This window comes from Cucurbita pepo, chromosome 16 (genome assembly GCF_057944985.1).
Source record: "Cucurbita pepo subsp. pepo isolate OVF chromosome 16, ASM5794498v1, whole genome shotgun sequence".
Classification (NCBI taxonomy): domain Eukaryota; kingdom Viridiplantae; phylum Streptophyta; class Magnoliopsida; order Cucurbitales; family Cucurbitaceae; genus Cucurbita; species Cucurbita pepo.
Genome location: NC_141813.1, coordinates 13,791,868 through 13,817,671, shown reverse-complemented (window position 1 = coordinate 13,817,671; position 25,804 = coordinate 13,791,868). Strand labels below are relative to the sequence as shown.

Genomic DNA, 25,804 nt, shown 5'->3' with positions numbered 1-25,804 from the left:
ATGGAACAGTAACATATCTTGTAGCTCGGTCTTCTGCCTCTGAACCTACTTCACATATTACTGCTATGGAGCATCCCCTCTGGCGTCAGGCAATGAATGATGAATTTCAGGCACTTCAAAAAAATAAGACATGGCACTTAGTTCCTCCTCGTGCTGGTCTTAACGTTATTGATTGCAAATGGGTTTTCAAACTCAAACAAAAGCCAGATGGCTCTATTGATCGCTACAAAGCACGCCTGGTTGCTAAAGGTTTTAAACAGCAGTATGGCGTCGATTATGATGATACCTTTAGTCCAGTTGTTAAGCCCACTACCATTCGGCTCTTATTATCTCTTGCTATTTCTCGTGGTTGGGCTATTCGGCAGATTGATATTCAAAATGCTTTTCTTCATGGCCTTCTTAATGAAGATGTTTATATGAAGCAGCCCCCTGGATTTGTGGATTCTCAACACCCTGGTTATCTCTGCAAGCTGGATAAGTCGCTTTATGGCCTTAAACAAGCTCCGCGTGCCTGGTTTTCTCGCCTTAGCTCCAAACTATTACAGCTGGATTTTACACCTTCAAAGGCTGATGTCTCTCTTTTTATTTTTAACAAAACGGGCATTCAGATGTATATTCTCATCTACGTTGATGATATTATTATCATCAGCTCATCTTCTACGGCTACTGAGAAACTTCTTACACAGCTTCAGGATGATTTTGCCGTCAAGGATCTTGGTATTTTGAGTTATTTTCTTGGGATTGAGGTCCGCCATACTTCTAGTGGACTTATTCTGACACAACATAAATACATTCGAGATTTATTAGCCAGAACCAATATGCTCACCTCCAAAGGTGTGCCCACACCTATGCTTCCCAGTGAGAAGTTGTTATTGAATGGTGGTGAAAAGCTCTCACCTGAGGATACTACTCGCTATCGAAGTGTCGTTGGTGCTCTCCAATATTTGTCTCTGACACGTCCTGATATATCCTTCTGTGTCAACAGAGTGTGTCAGTTCATGTCCTCTCCGACTTCTATACATTGGGCGGCAGTCAAACGAATTCTCCGTTATCTACATGACACTATTGATATGGGTTTGTGTCTTACAAAGTCCAGCACTGATTTGTTGAGTGCCTTTTCAGATGCTGATTGGGCTGGGAATCCTGATGATCGTCGAAGCACTGGAGGCTATGTGATCTTCTTTGGTGGCAATCTTATCTCTTGGAGTTCGAGGAAACAATCGACAGTTTCTCGTTCTAGTACGGAAGCCGAATATAAGGCGGTTGCTGATGCCACTGCCGAATTAATTTGGATCCAAGTTCTCTTGCGTGAGCTCGGGATCTCGCAAGCGCGAGCGCCTAGCCTATGGTGTGACAACATTGGTGCCACCTACCTATCCGCCAATCCAATCTTTCATCGACGGACGAAGCATGTTGAGGTTGATTATCACTTCGTTCGTGAACGAGTATCGACTCGTCAGCTTGATGTTCGACTCATATCTTCCAAGGATCAGCTCGCCGATATCATGACAAAGCCACTGCCAGCTCCTTCTTTTAGCTATTTTAGGCGCAATCTGAACTTAGTAGTACATCGTCCAGATTGAGGGGGGGTGTTAAACCTAAAATAGATCATAACTGTATATACTAAAATAGTCTAAGATTTACTAGTTTATGATTTGAAGGGTTTGTTACCAAATCTATGATTTTATGGTTTGTTACCAAATCATAGATTTGGAATGTAATCTTCATTATACGCATCTATAAATACATGAGGTCGTGACCCATATAGGTCATCGTGCCATTCAATCTAACAAACCCATCCGCCTTCAGTTGTGGCTACTACAAGGAGGTTACCTTCTGATTCCGGTGCTTTTGCTGACTGGGCGGCTCCGTCTTCCTCCGCCGGCCGCTCTCCCCCTGATGACCTCTCTCTTGGCTTCAATGCCGCTCCTGCTGTCGCGCCACCTGCCGGACCCCCTGCCCCTATGTGGTCCGCTGCGGCTGCCGCTCAGAGGTCTCTCAATTATGGCCTTGGATCAGAGATGGGAATGGTCGGGTTACGAGATGTGTATGTTGTCGCTCCGGCTGCCTCTTTTAATCCAAATCCTCACCATCACGACCCTAATCTCATCTCTGATGATCATTCCCTTGCTGCCTCTAACTCCGCCACTGCCCTCGGTGTCGGAGTAGGCGTCGGTGTTATTCCGCTTCTCACTGCTGGCCCCTGCCTCGGCGTTGAGGAGGATAATCTCTTGGGTAGTCGCAGTGGTTGCAGAGGCGGAGGGATTCAGCTATGGCAGCAGAATCAGCAATCGACGCAACATTATTTGAAGAAAACGCCGTCGTCTTCTCTCGACCATCACCTCCATAATGCCTCCGGTACGAACAACGACCTTATCGGAGGAGGAATCGGCGTCTTTGGCGGTTTAGCTTCGTCGTCCTCGGCGACGACAACGTGCCAGGACTGTGGGAACCAAGCGAAGAAAGATTGTAGTCGTGGACGCTGCAGAACTTGTTGTCGAAGCCGAGGGTTCGATTGCGCGACTCACGTGAAGAGCACGTGGGTTCCTGCAGCCCGTCGGAGAGAGCGACAGCTCATGGCCATCACCGGAACCGCCGCAGATGGCTCTTCAGGTTCCGCCTCCGGCACGAAGAAACCGAGGCTTATAGCCTCGCAAACCACTTCTCACACTTCCACATCCAACACCACTCCTCCAGGAAGCATCGACACGAGCTCCAGTCATCAAGGTAAGAATAATTGCCCCAAAATTTAGGGTTCCTTGTTTTTCGGCGTTTTTCCCCCCATAAACTACGGATATTTTTTTATTCGTCGAATCGTTTGGTTCAGATGCAGGATTTAAAGAGGAATTACCAGGCCAAATACGTGCACCGGCGGTTTTCAAGTGCGTGAGAGTGACGGCGGTGGATGACGGCGAGGACGAGTACGCGTATCAAGCGGTCGTGAAGATCGGGGGCCATGTTTTCAAAGGATTTTTGTACGATCAAGGCGTTGAAGCCGGAGATGGCTTTCCTAATGTATCGGAACTGCATTTGAGCGACGGCGGCGGTGGGAGCAGAAATAATCGGAACGGATCTTCTTCTGCTCCGTTTGTCGATCCATCGGATGTTTACAACGCGGCCGCCTCCGGCAATGGTGGTGCTCCAGGTTTTCTCGGTGGTTCAAATTATGGTAATCAAATCCGCTGATATATTTTATTCTAATTTTCTTAACGGTTCAAGGTTCTTCCCAGAATCAATTGGAAGCCAAGGATCTGCAACTGTGTAATCTCATCGGACTCTTCTTCCTTTTCTACTAACCCAATTTTCCCTTGAATCCAATTTATTTATGTCTCATCATCTTCTTGGACTGATTCAGATTGTGTATATCTCACTTCTTTCAACATATTCTCCTTACTCAATATTCAACTCTTTTCATGCCTTCGATCTTTCACCTTCCATTATTGATCTTTCAATTATTTATTCTATTATTTTTTTGTTCTTGATGCAAATTTGTTGGTTTCTGTTCTTGATTATAATCTCATTATTATAGGTCTTGACTGCCTGCATGCTCCCCGTTACAGTGCCCCGATTTTTCTATGTCCCTCTTGATTCTTTTCTTGATTAGCAATTCTTGTTCTCTTGGCTAAATCTACAGTGGTAGCTGTTCATTAGTTTAATATTAAAATCAGTTGTGATGATCATAGGGACGTGAGCCACCTTATCTCTTTTGTTCATGCTTGTCTTGTGTGCGCTTACTGTTCGCCATGTGACTGACAAGTTCTTGTTTTCTCTTGATGGGTATGGACATATATTCCTAACTAGTTGGCCTTTTTCTATTTGGTTGAGTTTGGTTCTTTATGAAAGACTGCTAGTTCAAGTGAGCTGCAAATGCTGAATTTTCATTGTTAGGTACTGGATTTAAGTCTTTGGTTTCATAGGCTGCTGAGGTGTCAGCAATCATAAGCTTGAGAAAATGAGAACATTAAGAACGATGTCTTTGTCACTTCACTCTTTGTGAGATTCACATCGATTGGATAGAGGAACATAACATTTCTGATAGGAGTGTTGAGAGTGGAACAAAGCATTCTTTGTATGGGTGTGGAAACCTCTCCCTAGTAAATGCATTTTAAAACCTTGAGGGGAAGCTCTGAAGTGAATGCCTAAATTCGGGCGATATCTACTGGCGGTAGTCTTGGGTTATTACAAATGGTATCAGAGCTAGTCATCGAATGGTGCGACACACTTGACGGAGTAGGGTTAGACCTCTCTGTAGTGGACGCAGTTTAAAACCGTGAGGCTAATGGCAATACATAACGGGCAAAAGCGGACAATATTTGTCAACGGTAAGTTTGGTCTGTTAGACTCTTCCACTTCTTTTAGTCCACTAGCTTGACATCTATATTCTCCCTTTGTTTTGAAATCAATGTTTTTTCCTTCTCTTCAGAATCTAAGTCTTAGAACCACCATTTTTCGAACACCGATTCACGTTTTGGTTGCTCGTCTAGACACCAAAATCGTTTCTGTTCTAAAGGATTTTGCATGTGGGTTGTTTGAAGGAATGCTTTTCCTCATTGCTGATGATAACCTAAGATGTTGAATTATTGTAGTTGTTTAAGACACCTTGCTGGGCTTTGAATACTGACATTGAATGCTTGCATTATATGCGCAAAGAAGTGGTTAGACTGTCTCCATGGATGTCTTCTCATGTATTTATTGCATTATTTGTGGCTTTTGGAACAATATTTACGTTTCCAGAACTGCAAATTCAGATTGCTGTGTCCGTATACGAGCATAGCGTGGGCACTGCCAGGCAACAATAAGGAATTTAGGGATTCAAAGCTCCATAACCAAAGATAAGTATACGGATTTCTGCTGTTTTTTTTGCCCCTTTGTCTCTTTTGGATTTAATATGTTAGTGGTTACTTCCACCTTTTGTTTCTTTAGATGCATAAAATACTGCCATTATTCACCACAATTTCTGGTTTCAGCCAATCATTATCCCTTTTAGTTTTATTTTATTTTTTTTAAAAATAATTTGGATTGTATAATAAATTATTGCTTGCTGGCTTGCTTCCATTCTTTTTTAGTTGTTGTCTTTGATATCTTTATTTATTTATTAAATTTTCTTTGATATTTTGTGGGTTCTTTTTGCATGGAAATGATATTATTTATGGTTTATGAACTGAAGAAGGTGAAAATGGCAACTAAATCGTATATGGAGAGTGTTTGGGGGTTAAAATCTCTTTATTAGGTACAAAATCTCGAAATTAATTTTTTTAGGTAATTTTGAATGATTTTTAAATTTCGAAATTTAGTGCACAAACGAACAAATGTCATAATTTTCTGAGGGCACATCATTAGAACTTTTTGGATTTTTTTTATAATTTTTTTTTTTTTAATATTTATGTTATCGTGAGACGGTTTTGCTGACCTCCAAACATTTGAATGCGAAAAGATTTGCAGAATTTTCATGTTTAGGGTTTTTTTAACTAATTTGTTTCGAAGTCTTTTTTACTTTCCTTTTTCCTCCTCTCACACGTCATTTAGTGATATGATCATTTAATTTAATTTATTTTTAATTGATTTTTGAAAAATATAAAAGGTCGGATTTCGAATCCTTGCTCATTTTGGTTGTACTTACTACAATACGTTTTGTTCTCTTCCTCGTCCATCTCTTCTCTCTATCTTTCACTGATGAGCGATCCATTTCCTTTTTCCCTCCAATACCTAGAGATCGGTTCGATCTTTTGCATTTCGTCACTTCTATAATGTTCTATATAGATTGAGTCCTCGTTGTCGTAGAACAGACGATTGCGGCTCATTTCGTTTCAGTTCTGTTGGAACCACCGCGATCGATGATCTCTGTAGGTTTTCCGGCGATTGACGAGGTTTACAGGTACGCTTCTCGCGTATTAGTATTTAGTAATTACTTTTATCGATAGGTTTGAGGCGTTTTGCATATGTTTTGTAACTGATCGGAAAATTTATGAAAATAAAAAATCGTGAAATCATACTTTTAGTGGTTGTTTCTGAGTTCCTATGCGAAAAGGAAAAGTTAGTTTCAGTGTTGAGAGGGATGGAAACAAGGAGTGGATGAGCAGATAAGAATAGGCGTGACATGAAAGGAAGAGTCCGAGGGCTGTCTGTTTCCTTTTTCTCTCTAATCTATTCCTAGAGATCGGTTCGATCTTCCACATTTCTCCTACTCTATAGTGTTCTCTCTAGATCGTGTCCTGGTCGTCGTACAGCCGATTGTTTCTCATTTTGCTTCAGTTTTGGTGGAACCACCGCCTGATTGTGCGAATAGTGACGACTACGGTCTCTGTAGGTTCTCCTGCGTTCAGCGAGCTTTTCAGGTACGCTTCTCGCGTGTTAGTATTTAGTGATTACTTTTCTCGATCGTTTGAGGCGTTTTCCATACGTTCTGGAACTGATCGAGAAATTTACGGATAGAGAAAACGTGAAATCATACTCGTCGGTTGTGTCCGAGTTCCTATGCGACAAGGAAAAGTTAGTTTCAGTGTTGCGAGGGATGGAAATAAGGAGTGGACGAGCAGAAAAGGATAGGCATGACATGAAAGGAAGAGTCGGAGAGCTGTCTATTTCCTTTTTCTCTCTAGTCTATTCCTAGAGGTCGGTTCGATCTTCCACATTTCTCCTATTCTATAGTGATCTCTCTAGATGGAGTCTTAGTCGTCGTAGAATAGCCTATTAGTACTCATTTCGCTCGAGTTTTGGTGGAACCACTGCCTGATTGTGCGAATAGTGACGATTACAGTCTATGTAGGTTCTCCGGCGCTCGGGGAGGATTTCAGGTACGCTTCTCGCGTGTTAGTATTTAGTGAATGACTTTTCTCGATCGTTTGAGGCGTTTTCCATACGTTCTGGAACTGATTGAGAAATTTACGTAAAGAAAAAACGTGAAATCATACTTTTGTCAGTTGTGTCCGAGTTCCAATGCGACAAGGAAAAGTTAGTTTCAGTGTTGAGGGACAGAAACAAGGAGTGGATGAGCAGAAAAGGATAGGATGACATGAAAGGAAGAGTCGGAGAGTTGTCTATTTCCTTTTTCTCTCTAATCTATTCCTAGAGATCGGTTCGATCTTCCACATTTCTCCTATTCTATAATGTTCTCTCTAGATCGAGTCCTTGTCGTCGTAGAATAGCCTATTGCCACTCATTTTGCTTTACTTTTGTTGGAACCACTGCCTGATGGTTCGAATAGTGACGACTACGGTCTCTGTAGGTTATATGGCGTTCAGTGAGGATTTCAGGTACACTTCTCCCGTGTTAGTATTTAGTAATCACTTTTCTCAAACGTTTGAGGCGTTTTGGAAACATTCTGGAACTGATCGAGAAATTTACGAAACAAAAATCGTGAAATCATACATTTGTCGGTTGTGTCTGAGTTAGTTTCAGTGTTGTGAGGGATGGAAAGAAGTAGTGGATGAGAAGAAAAGGATAGGCATGACATGAAAGGATGACTGGGGGTTAAGCACACATTTTTGGAGGTTAAGTAAAAGTAAAGTAGGAGTTAAGCCTCTCAGACCTTAAAACTTTGCTGTTTGTTCGGCCTTTTGCAATGCCATGAAATCTGGCTATCTGAGCAGGAGAATCTTCACTGCTTCCGTCACTTCTGTTCACAGCCTTCCCGCTTGCCACCACTTTTATTTTTCTCTTTTTTTTCTTCTTAAAATTTATATTTCAGTTAACAAGAATTTTAACCTTACATGCATTTGCATCCATAGAAAGTAACGAATGAATGGTGCAGTCATTGGAGGAAAGTTGTATACTATCCTTTTGTAGGTTTTGATTTTTCTAATTATTTTCGTTGCCTATCGGATTCCTTATTTCTTTACACTTGATTTTTTAAATAAAAGATTTAATAAATCTTTGGTTGATGATTGAATAAAGATAAACAAGGCTTTGGTCGTTGAATTTTTCACTTCATACTTTGCATGTGTGGTCATATGAATTCATATTCTTGTTTTTGACACTCTATTTTTCTTTGATTTTCTTATTAAAATATTGATTTTTTTTTACTCAGAAAGACAGTTTTAAAAAATATGATTAATTAATGAAACATGTGATCGTTAGTCACACTTTTATATAAATTCAATTGACTACTATTAGTTACAATTTTTTTAGAAAAAATACTTTTAGTCAGGGAACTTTTAACAATTTACATGCAAATTTTAAGAAGTTCGGAGGTTAATTTGTGTTTGACAAGCCAAAAGATCTATGCACAAGGAATTTAAAATCAGAATGGAAAATTCCCCTCGTATTCGGTAGAAAACAAAATCCTCTACATTAACTGACTTTGACCTCCGAACCTAAAATCCTGAACTCATCCTCGTCCGTCATGTTTTTTTTTTTTTTTTTTTTTTTAATTTTTTAATTTTCCTCATTATTATCTTCATACTCAATATTTTGGCTGAATAAACATTATGATACACTTTGTTACGTAAGTCAATTTACTCAACCGTTTATAATTCTATAATTTATCAACCTTGTGGTATAGATCACTTGTTAACAAAAACTCAATATATGCCGACATAAAACTGCTCCGACCATTGTTTAGCTAAATTAATTTTTATACACGTCCATTTTGTGTACAAACTAGTTTGAAGAGGTAAGAAACCAAACAAGTTAAAACACAACATTTTTTATCATTAATAATTTATTTTACAATATTTCAAAATAAAATATGATTTCAAGTAATAGGTCATGGATACATGAGAATTAATTTTTATCTGTTTTAAATTGAAGACCTGATAAATAACCAGATTTAAATGGTATGGTTGGATGACTCTTTTTATATTTTAAGGTCAAATGCAGAACAGACAGATTTTCAAATATAATGCTTGTGACAGAATTTTTTTAAAATAGTTTTAGCACCCATAATTGTTGCCATTTCAGGTAATCAGTCGGTGTCCACAGAAAAGGAGATTCAGTAATTGTTATAAAACAAAGAAATAAAATATATTTTTGAAAATACTAATCAATAAAAATAAAGATTTGGGTGAAAAGAAAAACTAGATGTTAATTACTTCTATATCCACGATCGACAATAACTATTCGATCGGCTATATAAATAAAATAAAAGTAAATTCCCTTTATGCCTTCCATTGCGTACTTTTATATAATTTTTGAGAAATAACTGGATATCTAATTAAAACATGCAAAATTGAAAAGAAAGTAATTGGGGTATTCAAAAGGAGATGGATGCTTAATTTTTAGTGCAAAGTAATTTGAAACTCTAACTAAGAGTTCCTGGGTGGAGAAGTGCAAAATAAGATGGAAGCATATTTCTGATCCTAAGACTGAGAATTTTTCCTACTTATTAAGCAAATAAATAATTAAAAAAAGTCGAATTCCCTCACCTATGTTTCCATACTTGAAACACTGATGCCCGTGAGCTCGATTTGCGCCACTGCGGTGTTGATCGCGTCAATTACATCCATTTTCCCCCGTGTCAGAGCTTCGTCCATGGGAGTTTTCTCATGGCTATACACAAATATAATGTTTAAAATTTTACGAACAGATAGAGATCCATTTTATAATGTTTTTATTAAATCTCTCATCTAGTTATAAAATATTACATACCTGTTCAATAGGCTAACATTTGCTCCTGACAAGATCAACTTCTTAACCACCTAAAGGAATGAGTGAACAAGATGAGAAATAGAATTTTTATGATAAGAATGTCTAATAAGTTCCTAAATTTTCTATTTCAAGTCCAACTTGTCAAATAGAACTATTATGACCCCAATGAACATCAAATTAGAAGTTTAAAAATTCTTGTAATAAAACAAAAATCAATTTAATGTTTAGTAGGTTTGAAAATTCAGAAAATGTTGAATAAACAAACAATCTATCAACTACAAAATTGAAAGTTTTAATGTTCTATTTGATACGTTTAAAGTTCTTTAACTTATCCATTATTGAAGTTAGGAGATATATAAGATATGGAAAATCAGAAACTAAACCTAGAAATTAGCTATAGAATTTAGAACATTACCTCAATATGCCCATTCAGACATGCCCAATGAAGTGGTGTATTCTTCTCCGCATTCAAAGTATTCAGATCCTGTTCACACTCGAAGAGGTTAAAAATAAGATTGGAGGTCAAGATTGCATGGGTAAAATTCGCTGAATCCAATCACAGGATTTAAAATGGTAAGTTACAATTGCCATTTTCATCAAACAGAAGATTAAAATAAATTGGGAAGATACAGAGTAAGGCAAGTCGGTGACAAACATACAAGTGAACAAACTGAATTGAACTGTATCCAGTATAAAACACTACAACAGAATATATATAACGGGACTAGAGTCGTTGGAGAAATAACCAAGTTCAAATCAATCAGACAAAAGGAATTGTAGCAGTCCAAATTCATTAACTAAATAGTTCAACAGCCAGAATGACGACAAGAATGATGATGATACGGTAATATAATCATCATTATGGATAACACAGATGCATGGAAAACTGATGCAAGGAGCTGTTTCTTGAGAAAGGCTAACCCCTCTGTCAACTATTAGTCAGTGGAGAAAAATAGATAACCCAAGCAGCAGGTAAAATTACAAGTAGATATCTTACCACTCCCTTACTTATGAGAAACTCCACTATCGAAAGATGTCCATTGGCAGCAGCCATGTGTAGAGCTACAATCAAATAACAGAGATTACAATGAAAGAGCTGACTTGATAGCATTCTCAATGGCTCCATACTCATCGAATGATCTAGAAATTAGCAAAATATTCTTGCACCCAAAAAAAAATCAATGAAGTTCACATCTGAGGACCTCGACTAACTAAAAAATTGTTGTTTGTAAATTGAATTACAAAATATACCAGGACTGAAAGTATGAGTATGTTCAATAGAGTAAAAGTCCCCATTCAATAACCATCTTGTTTATGATTTTTTCTGTTTTAAAATATAGCTTGTTTCTTAAACGCTTTTGGTTAGGCGTTTCACATTCCTTAAAAACACTTTTCAATTGTAAGCCAAAATAAATAAAAAAACAAAATCCAAAATGTAAGAACTAAATTCTTTCTTCTTCTTCTTCTTTTTTTTTTTTTTTTAGTTTCAAAATATTGGCTTCATATTTTAGAACGTTTCCAAAAATAGGTAACAAAACAAGAAAGCTATAAAAGAAAATAGTGTTTATGAGCTTAGTTTTCAAAAACAAAATGTTTATCAATTCAGCTTAAGTGTTTCTTAATAGGAACAAAAGCTTTAATTGAAATGTTGGAATAGCTGAGGGAACATAAGTCGTAGACTAAACTTGTTAAATCATCAAGCAACCTTTTTGGTTAACGAGTGATTTAACAGGGATATCAAAGTTTTCAACAAACCACTTCAACACTTCCCTCACTTATGGGATTGAAAATATGACATCATAGGGTTTGAACATAGGACCTCATGCTCTAACTCCTACTCTGATACCATTTTGAATCACCAATCAATCATCTCATAAGCTTAGGCATTTTGTTTAATGGCGATTTAACAAAAACTCATAAAATAATTGGATTTCTATATCAAGCTATTGTGATGCACATAAATAAATTAAAAAAGCACATTGTTAAATATTGAAGAAAAAAAGCATATTGTTAAATATTGAAGAAAAATACCAGTTCGGCCCTCAGAATCCTTGGAATCGAGGTGAACACCAGCAGAAGCAAGACTTACTACATCATCGACATCATTGTATCTCGCAGCCTGTCAAGTGACATCACAAAATCCAAGTCCTTCATTACTGAACCCTTAAATAACAAATATATAGATTAGTTTCTCAAATATGATGTACTAAGTTTCCAAAATCATTGCATAGGCGATCAATTTGCTAATCCATAGTATTCTCAGTATTCTTGTTGTTCGTCGTTTCCTTGGCCAAAATGCGAACCAAAATGCTCTCCATGACGTTCTATGACCTTATGATGACTTAAAATTGTAGAAACATAGCTTCTACCACGACACTTAACGCTGCAGAGTAGTGTTCATTTTAGATTCCTTATCATCGAATAGGAAACATCATTTTAGATTCCTTAGCATCGAATAGGAAACATCCGCATTTTCTAGAAATTTGCTTGTTATAATTCAAACCAAAAGCTTCAATGAACCGCAGATATTGTGCAAATTCTGAAAAATATAGAAAAGAATAACAGTCACATACGAATTTTTCATTTATGCTTTCTCGAGAATTGGTTGAGGACAAGACTGAGCGACTTTTATTGCTATTTAAACATGTGGTATAAAAGATTGAAGGTTCACTGAACTTGAACGCGAATTCGTTTAAATGCACCAAGGAAAACTATATGAAAGATTGATAAGAAGATGAAGAGATATGAAAGGAAAACTATACGGAAGGAAAAGTGAACAAACCAGAAATAAATGATTTAATAAAGAAAGAGGATGAAGATTTTACATCAACCAGAGCTTCGATGTCATCCGTATTCGTTCCCACGGTACTCTGCTCTTCCAATCGATTCTCTTCCACTACCATCGTGCTGCCGCTGAAGTCTCCAACGTGAAGAATCCTTGACAATCTGGACTGTAACTCTTCCTGACGATCGCCTAATCAGTCTAACACTGTAAAGAGAAAGTGAACCAAAGAACACGCAGAAAACCCTAAATCGGCGATTCTAGGAGACGAGAGCGAAGCACCTACTGGTTGCAGCGTCAGAGCAAAGCTAGAGCTTGAGGCGTAATTCCCGCGTTACTGCCGCCTTTTAAGTTGTATAGTTTTACCGGGTCACCCGACTCGATAGCCAACTCGAATGTCGGGGCAGGCCGAAGGTAACTATTTCATGGGCCCAATAAACTAATGGTATGGGCCGCTTATGGGAAAATATTAGGTCACGATTTTTCAGGGAAGAAAAAATATATAATTATCGAGAGAAATAAAATATTCTTTTGGGGCTAAGTATATGCATTGAAAAAAAAAAAAAAAGATAAAATTATGTTTATTGTCCCTCAATTTTTTAAAATAAATTTAATCGGTCCCTACTCCGTTTGCTATATTGTTTAGATATTTTTTCTATTTTAAACATAGAACATTTAAATTAAAAAAGTAACGATATTTCCTCTATCTTCTCTAATTCACTAATTAATCTTGATTAAGCTTTTGATTTATAGTGGGTGGTTTAACATGATATCTAAGTTTTGAACAGTTCACTTGGAAGTGAAAATCACCAACAAATAAAATAATTGGATTTCCAAATGAATCGATTGTAGTGCACATAAAAAATGTGTATATATTATCAAATATGGAAGATAAGAAATACCAGTTCGGCCACCGGAATTCCTTGGAATCGAGATGAACACCAGCAGAAGCAAGGCGTGTTACATCATCTACATCATTGTATCTAGCACCCTGTCAAGTGACATTACAACATTTAAGTCCTTCGTTACTGGACCCTTAAAAATCACTAATATCTTGATTAATTTCACAAGTATGATGTACTACTTTCCTAAAGTTATTTCATAGGTGAACAATTTGGTAATCCGGTGTTTTCGGAATTCAAGTTGTTCATACATTTCCTAGGTTAACATAGGAACGGAAATGCTATTCATAACGTTATATGACCTTACGATGACTTGAAATTGTAGAAACAATGCTTCTACCACTATACTAAACTCGGCAGATCAGTATTTGTTTTAGATTCCCTACCATCGCATATGAAACATTCGCATTTTCAAGAAATTTGCTAGTTGTAATTAAGACCAAAAGCTTCATTGAACTGCAGATATTGTGTGTGAATTCTGAGAAATATTGAAAAGGATAACAGCCACATAGGAATCTTTCACTTGTGAGTTTCTCGAGAATTGTTCGAGTCCAATTACTAAGCGACTTTTATTGCCATTCAAGAATGTGGTATAAAAAATCCATGGTTCACTGAACTTCAACGCGAATTCGTTTAACCACACAACGGAAAACTCTATGAAAGATTGATAAGAAGATGAAGAGATATTCTGCAATGGAAGGAAATGAGAACAAACCAGAAATAGAGGATTTGATACGGAAGAGATCGAAGATTTTAAATCAACGAGAGCCTCGATGTCATCAATCGTTGTTTCCACGGTGCTCTGCTCTTCCGATCGATTCTCTTCCACCACCACCATCGTGCTACCGCTGAAGTCTCCAACGCGAAGAATCCTTCACAATCTGGAATGTAACTCTCTCTGACGATCTCCTAATCAGTTTAACACAGTAAAGGGAGAGTGAACCAGAGAACACGCAGAAACCCTAAATCAGATATTCTAGAAGAAGAGAATGAAGCAGCTACTGGTTACAGCGTCAGAGAGAAGCTATAGCTTGGGGCGCAAATTCCCGCCTTATTGCCGCCTTGCAAGTTCTATAGTTTGTATCGGATCATCCGACCCGAATGTCGGGCACGCCGAAGGCGGCAACTATTTCATGGGCTCAATTTTATTGGGCCGTAAGCTAATGGGCTGGGCCGCCTTTTACGTCGGGATTTACCGCGAGAAATAAAATATTTTTTGGGCTAAACATATGCAAAAAAAAATAATAATAATTAAAAAAAAAAAATAATAAATAAAACCCATATATTTTTTAATCTTTACGCGTTAAACTTAAAAAGAAATAATTTTTAAAATTTTTAAGAATATTTCCGTTTATAAACGTGAGATATGAATTATTTTACTTTTTTTATAATTGACATGTATTTATTCAAAATTCAATTCTAGCTGTTATATTCAAAATATATATAAAAAAAAAAAATTGTTTTTATTAAAAGGGAAAAATTATATTCACCGAATGGATGGGAAAACCCCAATGTCGGTTGAAGCTAAATTACGTAAAAAGGTTTAGAATAAAACAAGGGAAGTAATTTGGGTCAAAAGAAATCAAATTTGACTATGAACATATAACCCTGAACTTAATATAAAAGAGGCTTCATCTTCACAAGTTCTCAAATTTTTCACCAAGAACTCTTTGGATCTCGAGTAGATAATATTTTCGACCATCTGTTATTTTCTCTTCTGGTTCAGAATAATTCTCAGCATCGCCATTCTTTTCAAAGTTTTGATTTGTGCTGAAGAACTGTTCGCGTCCTGTGTAATCTAAAGCGAGAAAGATCGGAGGAGAAACCCTCGCGTACTCGCTATGACTTCTTCCGGAATCTCTCTCAAAAGCGCCGAATTGTCAGATGCCGTTCAAGACCTGAAAGTTTGCGACCAGGTTTTATTCTTTCTCTTCATTTCGAAGTTGATATACTTTCACAAACTTTCTTTATCGTAGAAAATCAGCGGCGTAAAACTTGGCATGGGAATGGTCGTCTCCGATTTGTGTTGATTTAGTCTTGTTGTCATTCATTTTCAAGATTTGCTTTTCTGGTTGAAGTCTGAGATCGTCGGTTCAGTCTTGTTTTCTTTCATTGTCTAGATTACGCACATCGGGAGGCTTGTTTTCTGCGTTTATCATCTAGGAAGAATATGGTTAAAACGAATTGAATTGATGTTTGTACCATAAGAAGCAGGAGCAATTGTTTATGTTTATCCGACTGCCAGTTTGAATTGCTTCGTCTCCCACTTGCGAATTTGGTCGATCTCCTGCGCATGCTTATTTATTTTTTGAAAACCTTCCTCTGTTGCAGTCAGAGTTGCATATCTATGATTCTGTTGGTCTTTTTCAATTATTCGCGCATACATACTTCGAGGATTGCTAACTTGCTGTACTTGCACGTTCAGGTGGAAATGTGGAAGAAGTTAGAAATTCAAGGGACTGGGCATGGGAGCCATGGTGGCGCTTGTGCAATTTGCTTAAATAAAATATCCCTGCCAGAAACTGCTTTAGTTAGAGGTTGCGAACACGCCTATTGGTTAGTTCTAATTGATTAATCTTTCGTCTACTAATTAATGTTTTTTATGGAATGACTTTCACCTGCTTCAATACATTAGGTAATTGTTGATCTGTTTCTTTCCAGTATTTGTATGGGAATCCTTTTTGCAGTCAAATGTTGAAGTTCTATAGATGGTGTAATTCTAATGCCTGCTTTTATCATTTATATTTCATTTTGTTGCGACTATATGCTTGTAATGGAGATGGAGTGTAAAGTTCTTGCGAACATATATTCCTGGGACTCTGCTAAACTTTGTGGGAGAAAATTCAATGTATCCATATCGTCTTTTGTGCAATGTTTCTAATATTACTTGAGGTTGTTCGGATTTAATTGAAGAGGTATGCTGTTCTAGGCTTATAACCAAAGCATCTTGGAGTTAGGAATGGTTAATCTATAGTTTGATGTTCTTTGAAAGTTATGTCAGAAACTAGCAGAAATCATTATATAGAAGTTAAAATGCTTGCTTGGTGGGACTTGGATAGAAATTTATTGTTCTTTGAAGCATTAGAAATTTTGTCCTTGTTTGTTTGTGGAATGAAGGTGACCTTTTATAGCTGTGCATATGGGCGTCGTCTTATTTTGTTTCATATTTCTTTACCTTTCATGAAGTACGACTTGCATCCTTCGATGGGCCTCATACACTCAAAAACCCACCTGTCCGCAATGTAAACATCCATTCGAGTTCCTGATTGTGCATCGTTCTCTTGACGGGAGGTATGTCCATTCATCGTTCTATGGACCTTTGATAGTTTAGAGTTTGAACTCTAGGTGGCCTGGTATCTTTTTTAAATTACTGTTCTTACTATATATTGCTTGTGCATTGTTTAGCATCCATGACTATATGTTTGAGGAGAGCGTATGCCTACTTCTGAGAGCTTCGTGGTATGAGCCACTGATCGTTAAAGATCGGGAGGAAACCTATGATGATCCTGAGGAGTACTATCCTTATGAGGATCAGGACGAAGAGCTTGAGGAAGCTTACCTGGGTGCTTCGCCAAGTCTCCGAATCGGCAATCGGAGGTGGGGAGACAATGGATACGTGAGGGCAGGTCGACAAGAAGCCCGACCAGTTTTAAGGCCAGAGTTTTCTGGAGCTAGCTCATCACGGGAGCCTCCGACAAAAGATGCTTCCAAGGATAAAACAGGTCGACGAGCTAAAAGGGCATTGAAACGGGAAGCTGCTGATAAAGCTGCAGCAGCTAAGCATCAAGAACATTTAGCTAGGTTTGGCCTGAATTAACTTTATGTCGAGCTCCTGTATAGAAATAAGCCCTGCGCTTGACCTTGTGTACAGTTTCTAAGGTTCATTTTAGTTTGCTGGGCGATGTGCCTTACCAGATGCTGGTAGCTCCAAAGAAATCTAAGATGGAGATCATAAACACCTACGAGGTGTACCATTGAATTCTTTATATTATAAACATTGGCTCTCAAAAGTAAGTAATCATAAAAGTATTAAAACTTTACCAATCTCTTATTATTTTTTTTTTAGGGGTTAATTGTTGAGCATTATTGGGAGGGAGTCCTGATTAATTTAGTGGAAGATCATGAATTTTCAAGTGAGGAATACTATTTCCATGGTATGAGGCCGGGAAAGCTCAAAGCAAAGTCATGAGACCTTATACACAAAATGGACAATATCATACCATTGTAAATATCTGTAATTCTTGATACTTATACAGTATCAGAGTCGAGTCATGCCCTAAATTTCAAATATAGAACAAACAAACAATTGGTACCAGAGTTATGCCCTAAATTTCAAATATAGAACAAAGAATTGGTACCAGAGTAATTTAGCCATGTCAATAGAATCCTCAAATATCGAACAAACCTCGAACGTGTAGTCAGTCAAAAATGACTAAAGTGTCGAACAAAGGGTGTATTTTGTTTGAGAGCTCCAGAGAAAATAATCGAGTCTCGATTAAGGAGAGACTATTCAAGAGCTCCAAAAGCCACAGGGAAGAGGAGGGAGGCTTACAGTGTACTTTGTTGAAGCGGAGGATTGTTAAGGATTATTGAGATTGAGTCCCATGTTCATTCCTACCCGTTATTTTCTCTTATTAAATTTTAAAGAATTTTATAAATTATTTTTTCTTATTAGATTTGAGAGGATTTTAATGATGTGATATAGATGAAGTTATATCTTTTAGTGTTTGCTTTTCCGTAAGAAATGAAGCGGAAGAAGTTTGTCTTTTAACAATTTGGCTAAATTTGTCCTTATTTTATCAAACTTGTTTGAATTAAATTCATCCACCCAACATTCATTAAATGGATAGTTTTTAGACAATTTTCGGAGGATATGAACTATACAAACTATACAAATTATACAAATTATACAAATATATTATTTATTTCTCTCTCAGATATACTTTCATCTGTCACATTTTTCATGAACCTCAAAACGATATATAAAACTGAAAAAACGTTGAGCTTTCGTGCAGATCACTCCGAAAATTGCGTTGGCCTTACTCGGCCGCAGCAGCCTTCCGGATCCGAACGAGGTTAAAAAATTTAGGCCAATTTTCCTTTAAATTCAAAATAATCCCAAACAAGTTTTCGTTCCTAGAATTGTCAAAATACATGTCTGCTCACCAACAAGACCAACTTCTTCATCAACCAAAGATTTTTAAATATCACCTCAAAAATCTCGTCTTGCAATCAACCCTGGTTGGTCCAACTAATAATCCCAAGCTCTCCTTCACTCTCAATCAGGCTTGTAGCCATGAAAATCCCTGCACAAGTTTGAGCTTCACATCACCAAACAATGGCGGTTTGCTTTCAAAAACGATGCATTACAGACGATTCAACCACCCTCTTCTCAACATCCAACTCGCCGGAGGAAACCACCAGTGTTTCCTCCTCTTCTTCCCACCACCACTCCCCACCGTTACCCACTGCTTCCATTTCCATTAAGAAACTCTCTGTCAGGAATCTCTCATTTTCTGTTCTTCCAAAAAGTTCATTTCCCGAGCTGATTCGAAGACCCAAACCCATTAACGTTCTCAGCTCTGTCTCATTTACGGCACGAAGTTCTCAAGTTCTCGCCATTGTTGGCCCAAGTGGAACCGGCAAATCTTCTCTGCTCAGAATTCTATCAGGGAGAGTGAAAGAGAAGGATTTCGACCCCAAATCGATCTTAATTAACAATCAAACGATGAAAAGTCCTGAGCAATTGAGGAAGTTATGTGGGTTCGTGACACAAGAAGACAATTTGCTTCCTCTTCTGACTGTAAGAGAAACCTTGATGTTCATGGCCAAGTTGAGGCTCAGGGAATTGGGTTCAGAAGAGATAGAAGAAAGAGTAGAGAGATTGATGCGGGAGCTTGGATTGGTTCATGTGGCAGACAGTTTTGTAGGAGATGAAGAGAAGAGAGGGATATCTGGAGGAGAAAGGAAAAGGGTCTCAATTGGAGTTGAAATGATTCATGATCCACCAATTCTCCTCCTTGATGAACCAACTTCAGGCTTAGACAGCACTTCCGCCCTTCAAGTTATTGAGCTTCTCTCTTCAATGGCTACAACTAAACAAAGAACAGTGATTCTTTCAATCCATCAACCAGGCTACAGAATCCTCCAATACATTTCCAAGTTCTTGATTCTATCCCATGGTTTAACAGTTCATTTTGGAAACCTCAAATCACTGGAAAAGAGGATCGGTGAAATGGGAATTCAAATCCCAATTCAATTGAATGCCCTAGAATTTGCTATGGAAATCATTGATAAACTGAAAGAAGAAGAAGAAGAAGAAGAAGAAGAAGAAGAAACCCAGCTCTCCTCCTCCCCAGATTGGCCAGAAGAAGCCATTGAAAGAGTTCAACAAGATAACAATACCAGCAAACAGATATCATTCTTTGCCACATCAAATTTCCTAGAGATTATGATTCTTTGCTCAAGATTCTGGTTGTTATTATACAGAACAAAGCAGCTATTTCTAGGAAGAACATTGCAAGCCATTGTTGGAGGACTAGGGCTCGGAAGTGTTTACCTGAGAGTGAAAAGAGATGAAGAAGGAGTAGCAGAAAGATTAGGGCTCTTTGCTTTCAGTCTCAGTTTGCTTCTCTCTTCCACAGTCGAATCTCTCCCCATTTTCCTCCAAGAACGAAGGGTTTTAATGAAAGAAGCCTCAAGAGGAGTCTACAGAATCTCCTCTTACATGATAGCCAACACCGTCGTCTTCCTTCCATTTTTGCTCGCCGTCGCCGTTCTCTTCGCCGCTCCAGTCTATTGGCTCGTAGGGCTAAATCCGTCGATCGAGGCCTTCGCCTTCTTCACGTTCGTCGTTTGGCTCATCGTAATGATGGCTAGTTCGTTGGTGCTCTTCCTCAGCGCCATTTCGCCGGATTTCATCACCGGAAACTCCTTGATCTGCACCGTCCTAGGCGGATTCTTCCTCTTCTCTGGCTACTTCATTCCGAAACAGAACATTCCGAGATTTTGGATGTTCATGTACTACATCTCCCTGTATCGGTACCCTTTGGAGGCGATGCTAGTGAATGAGTATTGGAATGCTAAATTGGAGTGTTTCTCGTGGATTGATCAAGCGCGGCGACCGGTCTGCGTTCTCACCGGCGACGATGTGCTGAAGAACGCAGGACTTGATGGGGATATTCGGTGGATGAATGTGGGGATTATGATTGGGTTTTTCGTGTTCTATCGATTGCTCTGTTGGATTGTTCTTGCTCGCCGAGCTTCCACAACAACTATATGATTTCTCATCAACTAAAATTACGTTAATCAATAAAATGGTTTCTTTTCTTAAATCACAAACGTAATTCATAATTTTTTTTTTTATATATTTAATATATATTTATATGCATAATATATTAATAATATTATGATATAAATATAAAGGATTAAATAACAACACTAATTTTTTTAAAAAAAAATGTTGCATGTCTACTTTATAATTATATTAAATAATATAATTTTTTTGTTCAAAAAAATAAAATAAAAATAATTATGGGTAAGTAAAAGAAAATAAAATAATATTTAAAACTTTACATGAACACTAAAATAAACTAAAAAAATAAATCACCAATTAGGGACTCTTCTTTTATTTGTTGATGCTGACTTGGCCATTTAAAGGACCACACGCTATTGTCTAATTCTTAAAACTTAATAAATGACACTTAATTCTTTATTTATTTATTTATTTATTTTGCGTGTTTAATGTATGAGGGAAAGTAAAACGGCAATGATACATTAAAAAATAACGAAGAAATTAAACTTATATAAAATTCACAAAATTATAAAATTATTGATTTTATTTTTCAAAACATGAAAAACAGATCTTATAATTTTTTTATTTTTTATTTTTAGAATTAAAAATAATTTTGGGGGAGAATTTAATATATATTATATATAGATGATATTAAGGGTAAATAATACGTGCAAGAAAAAGATTGAGCATTAATAGAATTAGGGTTGCCAAACATTTTTAATGCCCTCTCAATTGAAGTTAAAATAAATAAGATTCTTTAAAAATTGTTTTTTTGAAAGTCAAAGAATTGATAAATGTCATTAAAAAAATATTACAAGAAAATATGCTTAATTAAAAAAAAAAAACAAAATGATTGCATGCAGGTTGCTAATTGATCCAATTTTGGAGATAAATATCAAATTTTATCCTAATTTTTTTCTTTTTCATTTTAGGAAACCACGTAATTTCTTGTTTTACTTTTTTTTTTTTTTTTTAAGGAAACCTCATAAATTTAGCACCTAATTTTTTGGGGAGTGACTTTAATACATGACCTAGAGATAAGGCTAGGGGGAAAGAATACGTATGAGAGGAGATACAATATAATTAATGCTTGCCAAACCCTTTTTAATAACACTCGGTCAAATTGAACGTTTTAAATTCGACATACCATAATTTGCACGTTGAATGTATAACATCTCTAACGTTCAAATTCATTACAATTTGTTATTATCCACTTTGAACTGTTACGTATCGCCCTCCGTCTCACAGTTTTAAAACACATCTATTAACGAAAGATTTCCACACAATTATGAGAAATATTTTGTTTTCCTCTCGAACCGATATAGGATCTCACAACATTTCTCTAAACAATCAATATTTCAGTTTAAACCACTTTTCTAAGGAGCGTTACGAATCGTTTTTCATGTCACGCTTGGAACGACGTATACAAGTAGAGAGATTTGCACATATGAACTATTTTATTAGTCGCATGCTTATATCTTTACTAGTTGAACTATATACATGATATTTTGTTGCATATATAGTCTTGGTAGATGATACTGACCCGCTTACATCATCGCGTATCTAATCTTGAACTTCACTATGTCAAAGATATATAGTCATGAATTATAGTTTACTACATATATCACATTTGGTCTTTTATTTAAAGCAAATATCTTCCTATATCACAGTTTACCATATATATCACATTTGATTTTATATCACAGTTTGTCACATTTACCATATATATCATACTTATCTATCTTTCTATTTATTGCTTTTTCTTTTTCATTTATTATTCTTTCCATATCCTTCTAATTTATTGGATTATAAATTTAGAAATTTCACACTATTATTCTTTCCATATTAAAATTTATTTGATTATAAATAGAAAAATTTCAGACTATTATTCTTTCCATTTTCTAGTAATTTATTTAATTATAAATAGAGAACTTTTACACTATTTAAATCCGCAGTTTATTATCAAATTATTCAATTATTGCTACTCTTAATTGCTTTTATTTACTAAAAAATGGTAATAGCAAGAAAGAAGAAAAATATGGGATCTTACAAAATTAGAGTAGGCCTAAACTTTTGAAGGGTACCAAAAGGATATTCACAAGGTAAAATTATGCAATATTTTTGGGTATAATATGAGAGAGAAAAAAAAGGATTAAAGCCCTTCAAGGTGGGGGTGTTAAACCAACCATTGGACAACAAAGTTGATACAAATATACTACAAAAGTAAGGGTTCTTTATTCCCTACACTTTTGTTCAAATGGGAATTTAATTATAAAAAAAAAAAAGAAAAAAAAAAAAAAGAAAAGGGTTTTAAATTGATCCACAAAAGTTTGTCACAATCCAAAATGTGCACCAAAAAGAAGGCCCCATCTATAAGTAATATATTGCGGAGGACACGGTTGGTTACCACATCGATCTCCACAACCTTATTTTTCCTTAGTTTTTTAGGGGCTTCGGAGTTTGGCGAAGCCCCCACGTTTCAGCCATTTTCCCACCCGTTTTTGTCTTCTTCGGTCTCTAAAGGGTTGGCGTTGAATTGAAAAACCCTTTTGGACCCAAATTCTATTGCTCTTCTTCTTCTTCAATCTCTTCCTACTTGACTCCTTCTTTTACATCTCCACTCCCTTCTGAATTTCTGGGTTCTTTCGTTTTTTTCTACGTTTACTTCTTATGGTATGAATCAATGCCGTTTCAGTAACGCTGTGGTTTTCGTTTCTTTCAACGTTTCATTTGACTGACTATTTCCATTTTTCTCTGGTTTTGTATTTTGTGTTGAGTTTTGACCGTTTCACCCCAAATTTCTGAATTCCAGATCTGGATTTTTCATTTCGTATTTTGTTCTTCTCTGGTGTTGAATTTAGTTGAATGTTTGAGGATTAGCAGATTTTCATTATCCGTTCGACTTTCAGGTGCAGCATTCTATGAAATGACAAGAAGCTGCTAACGTTTGATGAATCGAAACCAATGATAGGGAGGAAGACATCACCAGGTTTTCTGGTGCTATTGGCTCTTGGCTTTTGTTTTGCTTCTTATAACTTGCTTACCATGTCTGTACGCTACAAAGCTTCGAAAGGGAGTGAGTTGTTTGATCCAGTCGTTCGAGCACCTGGTGGAACAGAACGGGCAGGGAAAGGTATTCAAAAATTCCATGTTGCTGTCACTGCAACTGCTTCTACTTACAGTCAATGGCAGTGCCGGATCATGTATTATTGGTATAATAAAGTGAAGGATATGCCTGGATCTGACATGGGCGGCTTCACTAGAGTTTTGCATTCAGGACTTCCAGATAATTTGATGAAGAAGATTCCAACTTTTATTGTTGATCCTTTGCCGGAAGGCTTGGATCGGGTGAGGAACATTGGATTTTTTGTCTGCTTGATCTTATGTCCTGTTCTGTTTGGGTGTTTTTGTGTTTGGTTGACCTTAATGAACTGAATTTTAATGAAAAATTCAGGGCTATGTTGTTCTAAACCGACCATGGGCTTTTGTGCAATGGCTGGAGAAAGCAAACATTGAAGAAAAGTAAGATGGTTTCTGAGTTTTTTCTGCTAAAGATATTCCTTTCCCTTTGATGAAATCTGAGGACAGGTGATTTTTGATTGATGCAGTTATATACTAATGGCAGAACCCGATCATATCTTCGTTCGGCCGTTGCCGAACTTGGCTCACGGAAAGAATCCGGTTGGATTTCCGTTCTTCTACATAAGGCCAACTGACCATGAGAAGATCCTCAGGAAATTCTATCCAGAGGAGAATGGTCCAGTGACCAACATTGACCCCATTGGCAATTCTCCTGTTATCATTGAAAAGGTAAACTTCTGAATTAGAACAACAGCCAAGAAATGAAATTGTACCTTCGATTCGAAGTCTAGTCGATGTTGCTATAATACATTGAGCTGCTTCTTCAACTTAGGATGATCAATACTTCTGAATCCACTGACTGAGTTTTCTCTATTAGGGGCTGCTGGAGGAGATTGCACCAACATGGGTGAATGTATCCTTGAGAATGAAAGATGACCCCGTTACTGATAAGACGTTCGGTTGGGTGCTCGAGATGTGAGTTCTATTGAGATTGTTACTTCGGATCGATGTAACCGTGTTTGATCTTTGTATGACTTTGTTCATGTAGGTATGCTTATGCTGTAGCTTCTGCATTGCACGGTGTTCGGCATACGCTCCGCAAAGATTTCATGCTGCAGGTTTCACCTATTTTGATCCATAAAGTGATTCTATTTTGGAGCCCTGAACAGATTATTGACTTGCTGTGCTTAAGTGTTTCAGCCTCCTTGGGACTTAGAAGTTGGTAAGAAGTTCATCATCCACTATACCTATGGATGCGACTACACTATGAAGGTACAGATTATTCTTTAGTTATCAAAGAATTTCATTACTAATTCTAAGTAGTCTATATCTTAACTCGTCTATTAATGGCCAGGGAGAGCTGACATATGGTAAGGTCGGGGAATGGCGCTTCGACAAGAGAGCATATATCAAGGGTCCTCCACCAAGAAATCTTTCCTTACCTCCTCCGGGAGTTCCTGAAAGTGTAGTAAGTAATCTGTAACCTAATCTCATCTTCTGCAGAATCTATTTGATGAGATTTGGTTAAATTTTCGAGTTTATAAGTCGATTCTCTCGTTTATGTATGTGTTTGCTCTGATTTGGTTTTGCAGGTAAGGCTTGTAAAGCTGGTAAATGAGGCAACTGCAAATATAGCTGGTTGGGGGGACGCATAGAAGAGTGAGTGGTGTGGTTGATGGGAAGTATACACTGTTAGGAGCAAAAGCTATGGTGGGGTTGTGATCAGTTTGAGAAGAGAGAAAAATATAGAGGGGAATTGGAACCTATGAATAATAAATATATATATCTATATTTTTCAACCAAACTTTTGAGATAAACCACATAATATATCATTAAATTCTTTAGCCGGTAGTATACGCTTGGCTTGTACAAATTATGATCAACTTGAACTACTCAGAAGTCAAAGATTCGAATTCTTTCATAAGATGTATATAGAAAAGCATATTCTTTTAAAAGAAAAAAACGAATTTCATCCATAAATGATAAATGAAAGGGAGGGCCCTTTAAACGGCTCCAATCACCTGAAGGCCGTTACAAATTCCATGCAAAAAATTTAATTATTGGACCGCCCAATAATGCCAAAGAAGCCAGTCTGTAATTCCCCCTCCAGAGTTTCGGTTTTGTTCCTATTGGGAATTGGGGGGTTTTTCTTGGTATTCC

The 25,804-nt window shown here is 37.1% G+C and overlaps 5 protein-coding genes across 9 annotated transcripts; 4 read left to right on the top strand and 1 right to left on the bottom strand.

The window, feature by feature from the left end:
- Positions 1–1,770: 1,770 nt before the first annotated feature.
- Positions 1,771–3,437, top strand: LOC111777082 (protein LATERAL ROOT PRIMORDIUM 1). 2 transcript variants are annotated; one of them, XM_087118551.1, is made up of 2 exons: positions 1,771–2,727; positions 2,834–3,437. In XM_087118551.1, exons 1-2 carry the CDS (start codon positions 1,965–1,967, stop codon positions 3,184–3,186), a joined length of 1,116 nt encoding a protein of 371 aa, XP_086974677.1. In that variant the 5' UTR covers positions 1,771–1,964; the 3' UTR covers positions 3,187–3,437. The 2 variants fall into 2 exon arrangements, with proteins under 2 accessions (XP_086974677.1, XP_023512287.2); XM_023656519.2 differs by having other exon boundaries at positions 1,773–2,727; positions 2,828–3,437.
- A 5,750-nt stretch (positions 3,438–9,187) lies between these two features.
- On the bottom strand, positions 9,188–13,031 carry LOC111777746 (ankyrin repeat family protein). Of its 2 annotated transcripts, XM_023657460.2 has the most exons (7): positions 12,654–13,031; positions 12,411–12,574; positions 11,617–11,704; positions 10,583–10,647; positions 10,001–10,069; positions 9,586–9,635; positions 9,188–9,486 (listed from the first exon to the last, which is right to left on the bottom strand). In XM_023657460.2, the coding sequence occupies exons 2-7, from the start codon at positions 12,486–12,488 to the stop codon at positions 9,363–9,365; spliced, it is 474 nt and encodes a 157-aa protein (XP_023513228.2). In that variant the 5' UTR covers positions 12,489–12,574; positions 12,654–13,031; the 3' UTR covers positions 9,188–9,362. The 2 variants fall into 2 exon arrangements, with proteins under 2 accessions (XP_023513228.2, XP_023513227.2); XM_023657459.2 differs by having other exon boundaries at positions 12,411–13,029.
- A 1,876-nt stretch (positions 13,032–14,907) lies between these two features.
- On the top strand, positions 14,908–17,313 carry LOC111776696 (uncharacterized). Its single transcript, XM_023656012.2, has 4 exons — positions 14,908–15,185; positions 15,695–15,825; positions 16,456–16,560; positions 16,675–17,313. The coding sequence occupies exons 1-4, from the start codon at positions 15,111–15,113 to the stop codon at positions 17,084–17,086; spliced, it is 723 nt and encodes a 240-aa protein (XP_023511780.2). The 5' UTR covers positions 14,908–15,110; the 3' UTR covers positions 17,087–17,313.
- Positions 17,314–18,499: 1,186 nt separating this feature from the next.
- ABCG23 (ABC-2 type transporter family protein) lies at positions 18,500–20,622 on the top strand. Its single transcript, XM_023657598.2, has one exon. The coding sequence runs from the start codon at positions 18,608–18,610 to the stop codon at positions 20,549–20,551; it is 1,944 nt and encodes a 647-aa protein (XP_023513366.2). The 5' UTR covers positions 18,500–18,607; the 3' UTR covers positions 20,552–20,622.
- A 2,345-nt stretch (positions 20,623–22,967) lies between these two features.
- Positions 22,968–25,488, top strand: LOC111776738 (hydroxyproline O-arabinosyltransferase NOD3). Of its 3 annotated transcripts, none has more exons than XM_023656069.2 (9): positions 22,968–23,236; positions 23,479–23,911; positions 24,018–24,085; positions 24,172–24,373; positions 24,522–24,619; positions 24,693–24,762; positions 24,845–24,916; positions 24,999–25,112; positions 25,237–25,488. In XM_023656069.2, exons 2-9 carry the CDS (start codon positions 23,528–23,530, stop codon positions 25,297–25,299), a joined length of 1,071 nt encoding a protein of 356 aa, XP_023511837.1. In that variant the 5' UTR covers positions 22,968–23,236; positions 23,479–23,527; the 3' UTR covers positions 25,300–25,488. The 3 variants fall into 3 exon arrangements, with proteins under 3 accessions (XP_023511837.1, XP_023511838.1, XP_086974453.1); XM_023656070.2 differs by having other exon boundaries at positions 23,473–23,911; XM_087118327.1 differs by having other exon boundaries at positions 23,376–23,911.
- Positions 25,489–25,804: the final 316 nt, after the last annotated feature.